At 41.6% G+C, this 18,503-nt stretch overlaps 10 protein-coding genes across 10 annotated transcripts; 7 read left to right on the plus strand and 3 right to left on the minus strand.

Annotated features, from left to right (window-relative positions):
* Nucleotides 1–27: 27 nt before the first annotated feature.
* BRETT_000365 (uncharacterized protein) lies at nt 28–1,281 on the minus strand (the record flags this gene model as incomplete). Its single annotated transcript, XM_041278933.1, has 1 exon — nt 28–1,281. One exon carries the CDS (start codon nt 1,279–1,281, stop codon nt 28–30), a length of 1,254 nt encoding a protein of 417 aa, XP_041137147.1.
* A 255-nt stretch (nt 1,282–1,536) lies between these two features.
* BRETT_000366 (uncharacterized protein) lies at nt 1,537–2,691 on the plus strand (the record flags this gene model as incomplete). Its single annotated transcript, XM_041278934.1, has 1 exon — nt 1,537–2,691. One exon carries the CDS (start codon nt 1,537–1,539, stop codon nt 2,689–2,691), a length of 1,155 nt encoding a protein of 384 aa, XP_041137148.1.
* A 972-nt stretch (nt 2,692–3,663) lies between these two features.
* PGI1 (glucose-6-phosphate isomerase) lies at nt 3,664–5,304 on the plus strand (the record flags this gene model as incomplete). Its single annotated transcript, XM_041278935.1, has 1 exon — nt 3,664–5,304. The coding sequence occupies one exon, from the start codon at nt 3,664–3,666 to the stop codon at nt 5,302–5,304; it is 1,641 nt and encodes a 546-aa protein (XP_041137149.1).
* A 442-nt stretch (nt 5,305–5,746) lies between these two features.
* BRETT_000368 (uncharacterized protein) lies at nt 5,747–7,054 on the minus strand (the record flags this gene model as incomplete). Its single annotated transcript, XM_041278936.1, has 1 exon — nt 5,747–7,054. The coding sequence occupies one exon, from the start codon at nt 7,052–7,054 to the stop codon at nt 5,747–5,749; it is 1,308 nt and encodes a 435-aa protein (XP_041137150.1).
* A 2,309-nt stretch (nt 7,055–9,363) lies between these two features.
* BRETT_000369 (uncharacterized protein) lies at nt 9,364–10,035 on the plus strand (the record flags this gene model as incomplete). Its single annotated transcript, XM_041278937.1, has 1 exon — nt 9,364–10,035. One exon carries the CDS (start codon nt 9,364–9,366, stop codon nt 10,033–10,035), a length of 672 nt encoding a protein of 223 aa, XP_041137151.1.
* Nucleotides 10,036–10,904: 869 nt separating this feature from the next.
* Nucleotides 10,905–11,687, plus strand: BRETT_000370 (uncharacterized protein; the record flags this gene model as incomplete). Its single annotated transcript, XM_041278938.1, has 1 exon — nt 10,905–11,687. The coding sequence occupies one exon, from the start codon at nt 10,905–10,907 to the stop codon at nt 11,685–11,687; it is 783 nt and encodes a 260-aa protein (XP_041137152.1).
* A 115-nt stretch (nt 11,688–11,802) lies between these two features.
* Nucleotides 11,803–12,234, minus strand: BRETT_000371 (uncharacterized protein; the record flags this gene model as incomplete). The annotated part of the gene is made up of 1 exon (XM_041278939.1): nt 11,803–12,234. The coding sequence occupies one exon, from the start codon at nt 12,232–12,234 to the stop codon at nt 11,803–11,805; it is 432 nt and encodes a 143-aa protein (XP_041137153.1).
* Nucleotides 12,235–12,848: 614 nt separating this feature from the next.
* On the plus strand, nt 12,849–13,685 carry BRETT_000372 (uncharacterized protein; the record flags this gene model as incomplete). Its single annotated transcript, XM_041278940.1, has 1 exon — nt 12,849–13,685. One exon carries the CDS (start codon nt 12,849–12,851, stop codon nt 13,683–13,685), a length of 837 nt encoding a protein of 278 aa, XP_041137154.1.
* A 755-nt stretch (nt 13,686–14,440) lies between these two features.
* On the plus strand, nt 14,441–15,664 carry BRETT_000373 (uncharacterized protein; the record flags this gene model as incomplete). Its single annotated transcript, XM_041278941.1, has 1 exon — nt 14,441–15,664. The coding sequence occupies one exon, from the start codon at nt 14,441–14,443 to the stop codon at nt 15,662–15,664; it is 1,224 nt and encodes a 407-aa protein (XP_041137155.1).
* A 445-nt stretch (nt 15,665–16,109) lies between these two features.
* Nucleotides 16,110–17,651, plus strand: BRETT_000374 (uncharacterized protein; the record flags this gene model as incomplete). The annotated part of the gene is made up of 1 exon (XM_041278942.1): nt 16,110–17,651. The coding sequence occupies one exon, from the start codon at nt 16,110–16,112 to the stop codon at nt 17,649–17,651; it is 1,542 nt and encodes a 513-aa protein (XP_041137156.1).
* Nucleotides 17,652–18,503: the final 852 nt, after the last annotated feature.

The following is an 18,503-nucleotide window of genomic DNA, read 5'->3' on the forward strand; positions in this document are numbered from 1 at the left end:
TTTCAGTCATTACCTAAAAATTACGGATTAAAAGCTTTTTACCACCGGATGAGCAGTATCCCAAGGACCCTGAAGCTCGTCCTTATATTTCTGCAATGCCAAGAAGTAGAACGGTCCTGCAACAACAATTAATAGCTGCAAACTCACCCAGCAGGCCATCCATCCAAGGCCAAATATTCGATACATGGAGTAGTCTACTCCAAATACTATGGAAGCAAGTTGGATGGTGTGAAATTTCCAGAATTGGCATCTCCTCGTGAAATTGTTAAAGATAGGAAAGAGCCCACACACCTCGATAGAAAAAAGTATATAACAGAATGCACTCAAGTTAGAATTTAGACGGGAGGCAAGCACTATGGCATTTGACAAAGCAATGTTTTTCGATAGGTTTGAGCTTTTGTATTTTCGCTTGAGTAAATCCTGATCGTCAACTGAATTTAAACTGGAAACCCTTGATACACGGGGGAAATCAATAACGTAATCATTAAATAACATGTTGAGAAAGCAGAGCCAAGCACTAATAGCCCAAATTGAATCTGAGGCGGACGAATTGGTAAGCGACTTTAAGACAGGCGATAAAGTAAGGAGGTGGAGCAATATCAATAGACTCGATTTGAACGTGCCAAAATGATCAGGCGGGCTTGGTTCGGTAAGATATTTCTCAAGATTGAGATCATGACGTGAGACGTTTCTGTTATTGACATTATTCAAACTTCCGTCCAATGTATCTGTGGAAGACTGCGATAAGGGTGAATTTGGGCGTGAAAATGGGCTGACTGATCTGTGTTTAGAAAGCTGTTCGATTTTTCTCTTTTGGAGATTTATCAACTCTCTATTTCTTCTGATCTTGAGTGTCAAAGCATAAATCACAAAACCGACGAATGTAGTGATGGTGCTAACAATTGTTGGCCTGACGGGATCCCAGTTAAGGGCATAAATTCCATAAAACACCAAGATCACGCTCATTATGACGGAAAGATGCATCCCTATTAGCGAGAAATCTCTAAAAAGTCTCCAGTACGAATACGTGACAACTGTTGAATTCCTTTTCAGTTGCGAGAGGAATGAAGTGTCCGTATAATTATCTGCGTAATCTTGTTTCACCCATAGTAACTTCTTCCAGGGCCTCTTTTTATGCTTATGTGATTTTGCGCTCTGATTCGGATCGGGAAATTGCTTTTGTTGATGCCGTTCTGTTGTGGTAATACTAACTGAAGTTTCCCTAGTCACGTATGAGTTTGTCTCACACGAAGAAAACCCAGAATGCTTTGAATCAATCATTTAAATGATCCAGGCTTTCCAGAAACGCAATCGGAATGCTTGATAATAGAGTATGTGTATACATATATATATGATAAGAAACTGACTGAAATATACGATGCGATTGTCATTCTTTCATTTTAATTTTTTATTTTATTTTAATTTTTCTTCTGTTTTCGTCACCATCATTATTATCATAATTTGAGGATTTCGATCCCGTTTCCGGTGACTTCAGCTCTCTCAATAATTAGACATATTGGCTTGTTTCATATATCAATGGAGAAACGTACTAACAAACTTGTGGGAAGCAGCAATCCACAGAACTTGAAGAATACAAATGGAGATGAAGGCTATTTGGATTCTCTAGAGCTTCGACCAATCACAACTTCCTCAACAACAGTTGTAAATGGCCAAAGGAATCCAGATTATATTGAAACAGAGTCCAGTTCTATGGATTCATATGATACAGCTGATGCTGGTCAAAGGTGGGGCTCTCCTACAAAAAATATTGGTTCGCATGATAGATCGTTAGGGCTTACAAATTCTGGTATAAGTACCACCAATTCAAATAACACAGATTTAGATGCATTGGACGTGGAAAGCACAGATTCGGGCACGACAAAATCGTTTCGACCATTTGATGAATATGACAGAGCAGGATTTCTTGATGGATATGGTGAAGCAAGAAAAAATTCATACGACAGCTCTCATTCTAACATATGGAGGCCACTGTCTCCTATATCGAGTCCTGAATTTCACCCTGCAAGATCACAAGGAAGCAGAAACCGAATACATTCTAAACAAGAAAGTGAATATGGAAATTTTAATGTGGTAGAACAAGTGGAAGGCGATAGTTTAATTACTTCCGGTTCAACAGATAGTGAAAGCAGTTCTCCTACGTCTTATGGAGCAAACGATGCATCAAATGACACAAAAAATGCTGCACTTGTAAAAAATGCAAAGCCAAAGATTGGAGACAGCATTCCAAGCGTGTCGCAGAAAGTGGATAACCAGGATAAATTGTACAACAGCTTGAATATCCTTGAAGATGTGAAAAAACTCAAGAACATGAGCTTCTTTGACGCCAAATACAACGAGAAGCTGAACCAATTGAAAAAAAGCCAGCTTGATCTTTTGGTGGACATGTCACAACTAAACGAGAACTCGTTTACAGAATTCTACAACGTCTGGAACACTTTAGATGAAGAGGATGAGAAATCAGAAGGAAGCGAGGAGAAAAAAGGAGACAAAAAGAAAAATGACAAGTACGAACAGTCAGTGAAGTCACTGGCGATGCTAGACATCAACAATAGCAAGACATTTGAGCGGTTTGGTGAAAAAAGTAAAGTGGTTACCCAGGATATATCCAAAATTGAAGAATCGATTACCGGAATAGACGAATACACCAAGAAACTCTGGGAGAAAGTGTAAGGGGAAGGTGCAAGGGTTTATATGATCAAGAAATTCTCGGTTGAGTTTACTCTTCTTGTCAAAAATCAGTTAGATCCAGGTCGGTGAAAAAAGGGTGGAAAGAAAGAGATATCAGTACCAACGGGATAGTCCGTTAGCCCCTTCATTTTCCCATGGGAAAAACCTAAATTAACAATCAGAATAATTGTTTGGGCAAACGGAGCAAGGCAACGTTGGTGGAATCGGATGGAGTCGTTGTTCGGTCTTATAACGTGGGGTGAATAAAGTGAATAATGAGAAGTTGTTAGTAAGGAGAAAAAAAGACAGCGAAAAGAGGAAAAATGCAAAATGGTACGGGTGAGAGCTTGATTTCGGCAAATCGGTGTCCGAAAATGTCAATCGGCGAGGTTGTATGTTTTTCCGACACATTAATGGTTATTGATGAGTTTTGCAAAAAATGAATGAGAAATAATCGATTTAGAGTAAACTCCAGAATCACCACCGCTGGGTTTGTCAATCATTTTGAGGAAACGTTGCACAGCTGGCAAATAATTATCCGACCGGGGGAGGATTGTGAGCAGGTGTAAAAATACCCCGGGTTCTACCCTATCCGTTTAAAGCGTGGACATTTTTCAAACTTGACCTTTAATTTTCTTTCTGCTTCTTTTCTAATTTTCAATCGAAATTTTCTTAAATGAATTTTTTTTTTTGGCTTGCGTAATACGTAACGTTGCTTGTGCGTGCAGTGCGGTACAATGCATGCTTATCCAATTTTTTTTTTCCTTCCTTCCTCCTTTTTCCGCATCATATAATTTACCACTATTTCCATAATTGCCGGCTTTTCTCCACACCCCAGTGTACACAACCCAGTCAGCCCATCTTCTTTTTTTTCCTCTTCTTTAATTCTGTTTCTTCTTTTCTTTTCCCTCGAAGCGAATTCGCAACCAGCTCAATTGATCAGCAAATCAAAGAAAGCACACAAATAATATAGAAATGACTTCACCAGTTAACCTAGCAGCCTGGAAAAAGCTTCAGGAGCTTTATGACACTTACGGAAAATCGTACTCCGTCAAGGATGCCTTCACCAAGGACCCAGAGAGATTCACCAAGTACTCTCGTACCTTCGACAACTATGATGGCTCGAAGATCCTGTTCGACTACTCGAAGAATCTCATTGATGACAAGATCTTGGCAGCATTGTTCGACCTAGCTCGTGAGGCTAAAGTTGAGCAGTTGAGAGATGACATGTTTGCTGGTAAGCACATCAACACGACCGAGGACAGAGCCGTGTACCATGTTGCACTCAGAAACAGATCCATGACCCCAATGTACGTTGATGGTGTTAATGTTGCACCAGAGGTTGATGCAGTGTTGAAGCACATGAAGGAGTTTTCCGAGGAGGTGAGATCTGGAGCCTGGAAAGGTTACACTGGCAAGGAGATCACAGATGTTGTGAACATCGGTATCGGTGGTTCGGATCTCGGACCAGTCATGGTCACGGAGGCTTTGAAGCCATATGCCCACCCAAGAATCAAGGTTCACTTTGTTTCCAACGTGGATGGTACCAACATTGCCGAGGTGTTGAAGCAGTGCAATGCAGAAACAACCCTGTTCCTCATTGCTTCCAAGACTTTCACCACTTTGGAGACGTGCGCCAACGCCAACAGTGCCAAGAACTGGTTCTTGGAGCATGCCAAGGAGAGAAAGTACATTGCCAAGCATTTCGTCGCTTTGAGTACCAATGCCACCGAGGTGGAGAAGTTTGGAATTGATCTCAAGAACATGTTCGGCTTCGAGAGCTGGGTTGGAGGAAGATACTCTGTCTGGTCGGCTATTGGATTGTCCGTGTGCCTATACGTCGGCTATGATAACTTCGAGAAGTTCTTGAAAGGTGCCGAGGCCGTTGACAAGCACTTCAAGAACACTCCACTCGAGAAGAACATTCCATTCCTCGGAGGTTTGCTCACCATCTGGTACAACAACTTCCACAAGGCCCAGACCAAGCTTGTGACACCTTTTGACCAGTACATGCACAGATTCCCAGCTTACTTGCAGCAGCTTTCCATGGAATCCAACGGTAAGTCGGTTACCAAGGACAACAAGTTCGTCAACTACCAAACCGGTGTTGTTCTCTTCGGTGAGCCAACCACCAACGCTCAGCACTCCTTCTTCCAGTTGGTCCACCAGGGTACCAAGTTGATTCCTGCAGACTTCATCATTGCTGCCAAGTCTCACAACCCTATCGAGAACAACAAGCACCAGAAGATGTTGGCTGCCAACTTCTTCGCCCAGGCCGAGTCCTTGATGCTTGGAAAGACTCCTGAACAAGTTCGTGCCGAGGGAACCAATGAATCCTTGATTCCTCACAAGACTTTCTCTGGTAACAGACCAACAACCTCCATTTTGTGCCAGAAGATCACCCCTGCAGCTTTGGGTGCTTTGATCGCATACTATGAGATGGTTACCTTCGTTGAAGGTGCTATCTGGGGCATCAACTCTTTTGACCAGTGGGGTGTCGAGTTGGGTAAGAAGTTGGCAAAGGTTATCTTGGCTGAGTTGAAGGACAACTCCAAGGTTTCCACCCATGATGTTTCTACCAGAAGCTTGATCAACCAGTTCAAGGAATGGGAGTAAGCTTATGAACAATTATTCTTTTTTCCCTGTCTTTTTTTTGTTGTTGTGGAGCTAGTTAGTTATGCTTTTCCTCTCTTCTTCTCCACACTTCGTACAGTGATGACATTTTCTTTATAATAAGCCTGAGTTAATCGCGGCTTTGTTTGATCTAGTTTAGAAAGTGTAATACAGCGTAGTTAAGTGTGCTCATAATGCGTATCAGGGTTGCTAATGTATATTAAAGATGCGTATGGAAATAAGCAAAACCAAAATAAAAAGTATAATAAACAGTATATATGGACTAGCTTGCTGGCACTGATTGGGTAGTTTGAAAGATGAACGACTATACATGTATACATTATTAATCTCAACGCATTTTGGCCAGTCCTGTGCTCGGCACCATGAATAGCAAAGAATCCGCTTAGAAAAGATCATCGGGCAGTTGCAAATGCGAACATCCAACCTACATCATATTCCGCTTCATGTTCAAACTGTCTCTTTTCCTCTGAGCCGTGATGTTGAACAACGAATCTGATGAAGCCATATCCGACTCATTCGCACTGCTCATTGTGGCAAGAGGACTCGATAACGAACTTCTAGAACCGGATCTCCGGGCCCTCACCTTGTTTGGCGAGAAATTCTGCTTGAACGGACTTTGGAGTGGCTTGTAAGTCTCAAATGTGAAAACATCAGACTGGAAATCTTGCTCCGCACCGCCTTTACTCGTTGAACTGTGGCTATTAAGGCGAGGGGAGCCGTTACTGCACACATTAGGAAACAACGGTGCCAACGGCGAGCCACTGCTTAGTTTTCTGGACGAAGAAGGAGGTGTCATCATCTCGTGAGGCGAGTGCAGCTGCTTTCTGGTGTAAGGAGGTGCGAATGGCGACAAAGAGTGGCTTCGGTACTGCTGTGAGGACGATGGAGCAGAAATTTGCTGTTGATTGGTAGCAGCATCTGCTGGTAGCTGGACTGAGTCAACTAGAGAATCCGTGGAAGAGATTCGGGCGGCATTAAATGCCAAATTTTGGTGCAACCACGAAGGTCTGTGGATCAGAGGCTGGAAAGGTGTAGTTGGAGTCGTTAGAGAAACTGACGAATCGTTTCTGGACGCAATCTGGATGGTCCGGTCCGCATTGGAGTTGCTGAGCTCCAAAAGTCTTCTTCGTATCACAGCTAGACAGTTTATTCTGTTTGCCTCAAGCATGAGGTCGTCACTTTTCTGTGCGGAAACGTCAATCTTGAGATCCTGGTTATGCAGAAGGGCAATATACATTTGCTTTGAGATCTTTGAGCACACACCAGAAGGTGGGAAATTCATATTAAACGGCGTGACACTTGGTGCGTTCGCATAAGCATGATAAAGCTCCATTAACGCCTCGTCAAAGGCTGGAGTGAAGTCATAACTGCTCATATTAACAGGGCTGGCGGTCTGACCACCTCCAATTGATGAAGCCATGGATCCAACACTATTGCACTGATAGATTGGAGACAGGTGCTGTGTTGGATCCGAACCAGTAGACTTGTTGAGATCATGCCCTAAGTCTGAAGTCGATGAGCACAGAGAACTGCTTCGTGAAATTCCTGGAAACGAAGGTCTTTCGAGTTGCAGAATGGATGGAAAGTTCGTGTTGACAGGCGTGCAATATCCAGATGGGGTAATTGGTGTAACACAACCGCCTGGTGCAGAAGGTGGCCCATTAGGGTCCAAGTAGGAGGAGCTCTTGTTCCGGTTGAGATTCAAGTGTAAATTCGGTTTCATGGTTTTCATTTCTGGAATTGGCAATTAAGCGAGAGATGAAAAAAAACGCGTGCGATGAAACACCAAATAGTATTTTGTTGATGATATTCTCACTGAAGCCACTTCGTAATATGGTGGCAAACGTGACAATGATAGGAAGCTGTGCAAGTGTAAAGGGGGATGAACAAGAAAAGAAAGGGTTGAATTGCAAAGGCAAGAATTGTAAAATGGAATAACAGTAAATAATATGTAGAGAAGAAATAGGGGAATATTGACGCAACTGCTGAAAGCAATGTATTTTAACAGTCTGTGCTAATTCGGCGACTTCCTCGAAATCAGAAACTGCCTATGTTCGTTACGGCAATATCGAGCGATAAAAAGAAGTTTAAACGAAACAGAGGGGAAAAGAAGATGCAGACAAACAAAATAATTAACTGACATCTTGATAAGCAGGTGTAGCTTTCCTCAACGAGAAAAAAAAAATTGAATTAACGTGTGTGACATATACATATATGCCGATAAATTATATCTATTTTTACATGCTTGTTCCTGACGCGCGCGACTTTGTTTTTTGATTATTCTGCTTTATTGTTTTTTTCTTAATCTCCCCCTTTACAATGTTTCTTCAAATCTTGCTTCTCCTTGCGTTTTAGCACAGCGCCGTATACTAAGACAAAAACCGAAATCGCTTTAGCATTATATCGTGTCCAGCCACTTAAATCCGAATAATCATTTCCTTGTATCTCTTTAAAGCTTTAGAATTTACAAAACATAATCGCCACTTTTTTATATTTCTATACACTTTCATAATTCCTGTGTCACAACACAGGTTCGGTCCATACCCAGACAAAATATGAACTCTGGTTTCAGCACCATACACTTTTAACATGGATGTAATGACGTTACATACTCGACAATTAGCATTCGCCTTCTCGTTGTAAACTGTTGCAGATCCAAAAGCGGACGATAAAACTGGAACAAGTAATTATTGTGTGCGTCTAAATTTCCCACTTGGAACAAGAAACGCGAAAGATGATGCCCGATTTCAGCCTTCGCTACCCCTTTGGAAAAAAAGTTCGAAATTAAAAAGCAGCACTGCTGGGTATTTCGCACCGTATGCACTTTGTCAATACAATTTCTTGTGACAACCCCTTTAAAAAAAGAAGGGAAAAAAGAAAATTTCCGCGGACCCACAGGTGTAGATGAAAATTCCCCACAATAAAGGCCCGACATTTCCGATTGATCCGTTGACTAATTGGGGGATAATTAAGATAAATGCTCAGCATTGAGTTACGGGGCACGGATGAGTACCTGTTGCGACTCTCACAACTCGTCAAGTGTTCTTTTTTTTTCTTCTTGAATTTTTTCCCTGGAAAAAAGAGAAAAAATGTCAATGCCGATCTGCGGCAGGAAGAAAAAGAACAATTGACGCGAAAGCGTTCCTTCTTGCGTCGATAGTCGTCGGCCTCGAGGTCTGTATTAGTGAGAGCTACGCAAGAATATAATTCATTATCTTCAGACATTATTCTAGTTCAGACGTGCGACTAAATCCCTGAAATATAAATTTATTGAGGTAGGGCAATGCTTGCAATGAGATGAATATATAATTGTTTAACAATCAAACATGACTGATATAACTGAACACGTCAGGCATCAAACACATTCGGTATGTGGACGTGAATGTTGAAAAAAGTAAATAAACCCCTAAAATTAAAAAAATCAAAAGAAAAAAAATCTAAGACATAACTCAACGTCACTTTTTAATCTTATTAATGATCTTTTATACCTTCTAAAAACGTATTACATGGCCTGGTGCAACTACAGCAAGTTATTCGAGCCATTTCAATGATATTTGCAGTAAATAGGCTAATGGAATGAATCCTTTGCCCACAAGTGCCAGAGATACACCACCGTGCACCAGAATTTTGTTCTATGAGACCTGAATTTTGAGTTTTTCTACCTTTTTCCTTCTCATGTATTTTTTAATTTTTTTTTTTATTCTTATTATTCTTCTTTTTTATATCCTCCTTCTTACACCCATAGCTTTTTTTTTTTCGTTTGTGCAGTTTATCATATCTTTGGTGTAATTCAACTGAAATAGTTTGCTACAAGCAGATTGACTATTAGGAAGTTTCATTGATATAATTTCTTCGGTACCATTATAAATACATACATTGAAAGAAGCAACATAGGGCTTACAGCATCCCAATAGAAAAAATAGTGAAGCCGGATAAACATAATTATTAGCCAGGCTTTATTTTTCGACAAACATTGACACAAGAATAATAAGAGGTATAGTGAATCACACGACCAGCTCCCATAATATACAACAAACGACAATGCAAATTTCACCAAAATTGCTAGAATTCCAGGCCCCCTTTACGGAAGTCCAAACACAGGATGTCACTGTGACAAATGACACAAATGAATACATCGCGTTTAAAGTTAAGACTACAGCACCGAAACTTTACTGCGTGAGACCTAATGCATCCACAATTGCTCCAGAGGAAAGTGTCAAGGTTCATATTATTCTTCAAGGTCTGGAGCAGGAACCAGCTGTTGGAACAAAGTGCAAAGATAAATTCCTTTTCGTGTCTGTGCCTTGTGATGCTTCAGTGAGTCCAAGATCTGTTTCCAAGACATGGCCACAACTTCAGAAAGCTGCCGGTGGTACATCTAAAGGTATTAAGATGAAGGTTTCGTTCAATTATGATAACGCCATTAACCCTATCGAAGAAGAGAAAACATCCCAGATTAGTAATGGTGCTGCCGTTACCTCATCTGCTGTTAAAGGTGCCACTGAATCTACAACAACTGCTCGTAATGTTGGAAAAGTTGCCGATGATGAACCAAAATCGACAGGTTCGAAATTGGATGACACTGAAAAGTCGGAGGTTGCTGCGACCGAACCTCCTGTTGTTGCTCCAAAATCGGGAGGAAGTATTAATTCATACGTTGCTCTTCTTTTACTTGTGTTATTGGTGTATGTGGTTATCAAGTTTGCCCTATAATATTGACACGAGGTACGTTACACTAATTATCACATACTTATACTTGGCTTGATTAGCATTGCTGACTGCTTGATGAATATCTTATAAAACAGATATGGAGCTACTGAAGAGTTCGAGTTTGCTTTATTTGTTTTTTTGGACTGCACCGGTTAGTATATCAACTGTGTCCATTCTGTTTTTCTCTTATCATTGGCTAGCTCTCATCCAGGTTGCCATTCACCAACATCCATTTCCACTTTTTTATTTTATTAGCACTTTCTCTTTAGCTTGTTACTACTACAATTTTCTTTGTTTATTTTACCACACACGTTGCTTTTGCTGTCTTCCGTTTTTATCCTATCCACTACATCCTTTTTTTTTATTTTTAACCTTTTTAGTTTATCGTTTTCCAACCAACCTACCATTCCTTTTTTTGCGTTCTCTTTGTTTTTAGCTAACATAGGTCAAGTTGTCCAATAGACACATGCCGTAATTGAAAATGAAGGGCAAATATCTTTTGTCAGATGTGTCCGCAAGTTCTTATCTTGGTACAAGATGGGGCGGAAGATACAGCACTAATGAGTAAGATGCTTTCGAAATTTGCCATTATTTATTTTATTTTATTTTGGCTCCGTGATTTTTTTTTTCGGAATTCGGAAATGTTTTAGATTACGGAATTACAGATATTAACTTTTAACCTTTCTTGGTACACTTTCTCCTTCTTAATATAAGCTTGAAGTGAATTTACAACACGCAAATTTGGTGGTTATAGGACAATATATCCGACTGGATCATCACATTTAACTTTTAAAGGAAGATCGTTCCGATTTCTGCCAATATACCAAAAAGAAGAAGAAGAAGCTAAAAAAAAAAATACATAACATTTAAATATGATACCAGGGGTGGACAAAAGTCCAGTAGATATCGAAGACATATCCACAGTTACTGAGGGAACAAGTTCGGATGGGTCTTATCAAGGCCGAAAACGAATGCATGAAGATAATGATGACGGTGCTTCTCACATGGAAAATAGAAATAGCGTATCTTTCATTAACAGTGATGATGATATTATAGTAGGAGAGGCGGTGCATCGGAACAAAAGAAGACGACAAAGCCAGTCAAATACTGAGCATTCAAATAGCGAACATATAGGCTTGGCTATTGTATCGGATCCGGTTGAAATAGTATCCGATACAGATGGTGAAGATACAGAAGTTGATGAGGATGATGAAGATATTGAAGGTGAAGCCATTGGCAACCCCTTAAACAGTTTTCGCCATCGGAGAATCGCAAGAGTCGTTGACGAAACTGGGCTGAGTGGGACATCAGATGAAAGCACAGATGTTGATAGTAGTGATGAGGATGATGATATAGTAATCGTTGGAGCAGATGGCAAGGAAGAGAAAGTTAAAACTACAGATGATCTCTTGAAGGATTCCAGAAAGAATGATAATTCCAATCTTCACGAAGTTACATGTCCGATATGCATGGATCCAATCAAAGAATGCGTGGCAAGTCCATGTGGACACTTCTATTGCTCGGACTGTGTTTATAAGGCCATGGCTAGCTCAAAGGTAACTGGAACTACTAAGGGCAGATGTGCCTTATGTAGGAAAATTGTGCAGTACAAAGACCTGGTTTGGTTGAAATTTAGGTATCGGAAAAAGGTTTGATGTATCTATTTTCTGCATGTGTTTCTCATTTTACCGTAACTCAACATCTTTTCTACTCAATATAGCACATTATCTCGCATAGTAAAGTTTATTATACATGACTGCATACCGTGTATCATAGGTTTGTCCTTTCTTTGATATCATCAACTTGGGACGAGAGCTCAGGGAATTCACGCTTTATCGAGGCCCCCAGTGTATCTCTAAAGTTTTGGAAAGCCAGTGACTTGCCGTTTAGGTATTGATTAAGCTTGCGAACAACTTCGACAAACTCCTTAGTATATATATCTGGATTGCGTCCATCCTCGACGTAATTCACTATATCCAACGGTATTTGCACGTTATGTAAATCCTTTCTATCACTTATACCTCGTAATTGATCAATAATCTTATTTAAATTGTTGGCGAGACCCAACTTGGCAGTTTCTGTACCTTGAAAATCATGAATCTGAACTCCAAGATGAACTAACGTTTCTATAATATCAGCAAGATCTTTCTGTATGGATCCTAACGGAGTCCTTGGGTCTGAAATCCTCTCTGCCGTAGTCATTTTTTTGATTATATTGTGGGTTGAACGTCGCTTGTGATATATATTGAACCGGGCAGTGGATAAATAAACAGATTGCAAACAGAGTACGCTTTCTATAATGTATGCTAGACCAAATAAATATTCGTCATCAAAGCGACGCGTCGATTTTAGACGCCTTGCCTGCTTGTGCGTATACCAGTTGCTTGTACAATTTCCATATTTTAGCAATACATCTGCAGCGTTATGGGCAAATATCTATGCTCAATTGCAGCGCTAGAACATTTATTGGGACTGCAATTAATAACTTTGAACACTTTAATTATCGTCTTGTCTTCTAACCTCTTCGTGCTGTAAACACCGCCCTGATCTAAGTTTCATTTTTCATTTTTTCATTTTTTTTTTTTTTTTTCCAAATTGCACGTGAGCTCTCACCATAGTTAAGGTAGCAATGCATAATTTGGGAACACCACACAGAAACAACCAATTTGTCATCGTGAATAAAAGTAAATCGGTCTTCAGAGCTGGAGAGTGAAAAATTTCACTCTTGCATATTGTCCCCTTTTCCGCCATGTGAAGAAGCACTGTAATTCGTTTTCCCTTTGCCTTGCAGTGTAGATTTAACAGTGTTGCCAATAATGACAGAAATACAGCAAGAAAAAAAGGCAAGGAGAGAGCAGTTGAACATCACCAAGGTGCAACTAGATCAATGGAATAAAGCTCTAGGGGACCTGAAGCCAGCAAAGATTGTAGAATGGGCAATTCTGACCTTTCCGCATCTTTTCCAAACGACTGCTTTTGGACTTAGTGGGTTGTGCATTTTGGATATGATAAGCAAGATGGACTTACCAAAAAGCCTAAACAGCAACACGGGCAAGCTTCCCATTGAGCTTGTCTTTATAGATACACTATATCATTTTCCGCAGACGTTGGATCTTGTTGATCGTGTGAAAGAGAAGTATCCATCTTTTGCATTACATGTTTACAAGCCAGACGGATGTTCGAGTGAAAAAGAGTTCCGTGAGAGGTACGGCGACGAATTGTGGAAAAAAGACCAGTTGAAGTACGATTTTTTGACCAAGGTCGAGCCACTTGAACGAGCATACAACGAGTTGAACATTATGGCTGTGTTTACAGGCAGAAGACGGTCACAAGGAGCAGCAAGATCAAGTCTGCCTGTTGTGGATATTGACGAGACTCTGGGTGTGATCAAGATCAATCCCCTCGTTAACTGGAGCTTTGACGATGTTCGGAGCTACATCAAGTCAAACGGAGTGCCTAGAAACGAGCTTCTAGACTTGGGATACAAATCAGTTGGAGACTGGCACTCAACAGTTCCAGTTAAGGATGGAGAAGATGAAAGGAGCGGTAGATGGAAGGGTCAAGTGAAGACAGAATGCGGAATTCACCAAACGTCGAAGTACAAGCAGTTTTTAGAGAATGCAGCCAAGAAGGGGAATGAGAAACGAGTCTGAGTGATGTGAGACATGCGGAATTAATAGAATAAGCGAGGCTTCAGAACTTCATGTGCAGAGATGCTGATACTGCACTAGTGTACGGATACAGGTAATAATGTGCTTAAGAGGGAATTAGGGTGGGGTAAAGAGCAGATACAGGAGGAATGCTATATGAAGGAGTAGTGATTTATATACATTGAGCATATGCACTGAATATGTACTGGATATACACTAAATATACACTAAATATACACTAAATATACATTAAATATACACCGAATATACACCAAATATATGCACTGAATATACATCAAATATTTAGATTGTTGATACATACATCAGACCACATTCTTGACAAAAATAAACTTGTAGATATACGAGGAACAGCAGCAGTAAAGTGCGGTTTAAACGAGGAGAAATATGATATTATTGAACTGTATGCAACTCGACATTTCAGTAGTCATCCATTTAATTGCATTTCACATTTATTCATGTACGAAATGATAAATCCCAAATGCTTCTAATCTAGTGCCTGGGAAAAATAATAATTCATTTAAAAAAGATCTAAGAATGTGATGACGTCGACTGAGGAAGCATCGCGGCTATTTCTAGCAAATACATTGCCTCTTTTCTTTCTGGCCATTTTCAAGCATTTGCCCCGTATCAAACGCAACATTTGAACAAAAAAGACTCTTGACTACAAGCAACATCTTGAGCAAAGCCTTTCAGTTCTTCGTTTCACCTTCTCGAGTTGTATTCGCACTTATCACAAAATGTTTCCAGGTAATTCACGAAACACATACTCGAACCAAAGCAGCCAGTATCAGAGGCCAAGTGCACCTCCCCCAGGTTATAATCAGCAATACCAGCGGCCAAGTGGCTCTCCACCGGGCTACAGCCAGAATTACCAAAGGCCTGCTGCCCCTGCACCAAATTCAGATTCGAGAAAAGTGTACCAGAACTGGAATGACTCGAATTCCAACACGGTTGGCGGTATCACGTACCAAAATCCATCTACAGCACCTCCTATGCCATCGAGTTCGATGATGACGTACGAGATGTCTGGGCAGACGACTCAGAACTTTGAGTATTCGCAGTGTGACGGTGTTAAAAAGGCCTTGATTATTGGCATCAACTACATTGGCACATCAAACGCACTCCGGGGCTGTATTAACGATGCACACAACATGTACCAGTTCTTGGTGTCCAAGGGGTACCCGGAGGAGAATATTGTGATGCTTACGGATGACCAGAGTGATTATGTGAGGGTTCCAACGAGGGAAAACATGATTCGTGCAATGCAATGGCTTGTCAAGGATGCCAGGTCCGGAGACTCGCTTTTCTTCCATTATTCCGGCCACGGAGGGCAGGAGGATGACCTAGATGGCGATGAGGCCGATGGAATGGACGATTGCATCTATCCTGTTGATTTTAAGCAGACGGGATCGCTTATTGACGACGTGATGCACGATATTATGGTCAAACCGCTTCCTGCTGGTTGCAGATTGACGGCACTTTTCGATTCCTGCCACAGTGGAACGGCCTTGGACTTGCCCTTCATCTACAGGGCTCAGGATGGTGGAATTAAGGAGTACAACATATGGAAAGAGAGTGGTGGAGATGCGCTGAATATCCTTATGGGTTATGCATCGAGAAACCCAATGGAGATGTTCAGCGGTGCCAAGAACATCTACAAGCGGTTTACTACAAACAGTTCATCCAACAGAGACGAGATTGTCCGTAAGAAGATGTCTGCTGCAGATGTGATCATGTTTTCTGGTTGCAAGGACTCACAGACTTCGGCCGATGCTCAGGAGGCAGGAAATTTCACCGGTGCTTTGAGCTGGGCGTTTATCAAGGTTATTTCGCAAAATCCTGTCCAGAGTTACCTCACCATGTTGCAGAATTTGCGTACAGTGTTGGCCACCAAGTACACGCAGAAGCCGCAGCTCTCATCCTCACACCAGATCGACCCCAACCTCAGGTTTATTATATGATTGGGGCTGCATTGTGTATAGGCAGTAAGATTGATATATGGAGTGGAGTAGGGTGTAGCGAGTTTGGGTGGTGGGAGTAAGAAATTATCGCTTTTATATGTAGCTCTTTGGTTAGACGATATTCATGCTGTGTGTGCATTTGCTTGCGTTTAATGTATTTGCATTTTCTTGCATCTAATGTATTTGCATTTGCTTGCATCCAATGTATGTATTTGCTTGCATTTACTATGTTTGCATTTGCCGTATTCGTATTTCCATCCCACTCATCTCACTCTGCTTTTTCATTTTTCGTTTTCCGCGCGGCTGTCGAAATTTCGCCGGATCACTCATTAATTGACTCTTCCTCGTGTTGCATATAACAGAGCGATATCTCCTGTTTTGTGCACATTACTCTTCCGATACTGTCATAACTCACCACCAGCAGACAGCAAGAGCAAAAAATAAAATGAACAGAGACAATTTCGACTTGTCGGTGTACCTAGTGACGGATTCCACAATGATTCCTGAAGGTTCGACATTTATGGACCAGGTGAAAAAAGCAATTGATAATGGTGCAACGTGCGTGCAATTGCGGGAGAAAAAGATTGAAACCAAGGACTTTATCGAGAGGGCAAGGGCAGTGAAGAAGTTAACGGATGCTGCGAAGATTCCTTTGATCATCAATGATCGATTAGATGTAGCATTGGCAGTTGGTGCCAGTCTCCACATAGGGCAAGACGATATGGACGCAAAGGAGGCAAGAAAGCTACTGGGAGAGGACAAAATCATCGGTGTGTCAGTTTCGACACCCGAGGAGACCAAGAAGGCGATTGCAGACGGTGCCGACTACGTTGGAATTGGACTATGCTTCAGCACACAAACCAAAGTGACACACAAGATTCCATGTGGTCCAAGAGGTGCCCAGCGGATACTCCGGGCGATATGCGAGTGCGAGTCTGATCTGAAGACATGCTTGATTGGTGGAATCAACCAGTCCAACGTGTCGAGGGTCCGGTACCAGTCCGGAATCCCAGATCGCAAATTAGACGGTGTAGCAGTTGTTTCGTGCATTATGGCCCAGGAGGACGCAGCGAAAGCCACAATAGAGTTGGCCGGTGGCTGGAACGACACCCCAGCGTGGTGCCAGTCGATCCGGCGGCTTGATTTGGACCAGAAGGCACTTGTTGCTCGAGTCAGAGAGAAACACCCGATCATCCACCACATAACAAACAACGTGGTGAAAAACTTCAGTGCCAACGTCACTCTTGCTGTCGGGGGCTCTCCAATTATGAGCGAGAGCAGCCCTGAGTTCGACGAGCTTGCGTCGTTCGACGGTGGCCTTGTTCTAAATGCAGGCGAGGCAACACCCGAAAACTTCAGCATGTTTATCGATGCGGCCCGGGCCTACAACAAGAACAACAAGCCGATCGTCTACGACCCGGTCGGATGCCCGGCATCTGCTTACAGGGCAAACTTCACGCGGTCGATGCTTGTTGAGGGCTACTTTACCGTGATCAAGGGGAACCAGGATGAGATCATGACTGCTGCTGGAATGAGCCTCGGTGTCTCCGGTGGTTGCGACAGTGTCAGCAATGCGGAAACCAAAACTGTCCTTGGTATCGCCCAGAAGTTTGCACTTTCGACCCGGTCGGTTGTGGTCGTGACGGGGAAAACAGACATCATCGCAGACGGGATTTTCGACGGCCAGACGGATCTAGTTGACTGCGATGTGTCGAAGCAGAGAGTCGCTCTGATTGACGGTGGAAGTCCAATGATGGGATCCATAACGGGAACAGGTTGTTCTCTCGGCTCTGTTATCTGTTCGTTTGTGGCAGCCAATCGTGAAGATCCTTTCAAGGCTACTGTGGCAGCCTGTCGGTTTTACAAGGATGCTGGATCTGTTGCTGCCGAGCTTGCTCAGCATAAGGGGCCGGGCACTTTCCAGTATTTGTTCCTGGATGCTTTGTACCAGTCGTCGATTGGCTCTGACTTGGTGTCTGAGTTTTAGTTTTACTTTTGGAGAGGTGAGGAGGAGAAGGGGGGAGGAGAAATGGAGGAGAAGAAAGGAGGAGGAGAGAAATGAAAGGCTCAAGTGATGGATAGTAAATGTATTAGAACATGAATAAATATTGATTGATGATTCGAATGTATGGTATGTAAAATTTAGGTTGCTGTTTTCAATGTTTCAATATCAAAAGTATGTAAATGCAGACCCTAGTCCATTGCTTTTCGAGATAATGAAAGCATAGCAAACCTTGCTTCCAGAATAATCCACACAGGATGACGAGGATTACTAGAGGCTGGCTGCCATTGTAATAAGATAAAGCCTGCTTTCATATTCACCTGAAGCCAATTGGGATGGAAAAATAAACATTTTCTAATATTTGAAGTACTATATTTCAAATACGTATAGATGCTAACTTCCAGATACTATTTCGAATTACTTCCTTGTCGTGGATATAACTACTGAAGGCATTTTCCTCCAAGCTTTTTAGAAATTATACCTAGCTCTAAAACTCATTTTTGTTAAAGTTAGTGTTACCAGATTTATATAGTATTTCGATATTAATTTTAGTATATAATAAAGAGTACGTATAATGATATACGAAGGGGAATATTTTCACTTTAAAGATGTAGTTCTCGTATTAATAAGATGATATAACAATACCATCTTTTCCCACTTGAACTCTATTGTTTGAGAGCTTCATTGTCTTGAAAGTTTCAAGAAACTCCGCGACCCTGCTAAAGCAAATAACCACCAAAAAGCCACTTCTATACAATTTGCCACCAGCTACCATTTCTCTTCCACAACAAATACGATGTCGCAAGCTTGAACGATACGCGAAAATGGAACGAACCG

This window comes from Brettanomyces bruxellensis, chromosome 8 (assembly GCF_011074885.1).
Source record: "Brettanomyces bruxellensis chromosome 8, complete sequence".
Taxonomy (NCBI): Eukaryota; Fungi; Ascomycota; class Pichiomycetes; order Pichiales; family Pichiaceae; genus Brettanomyces; species Brettanomyces bruxellensis.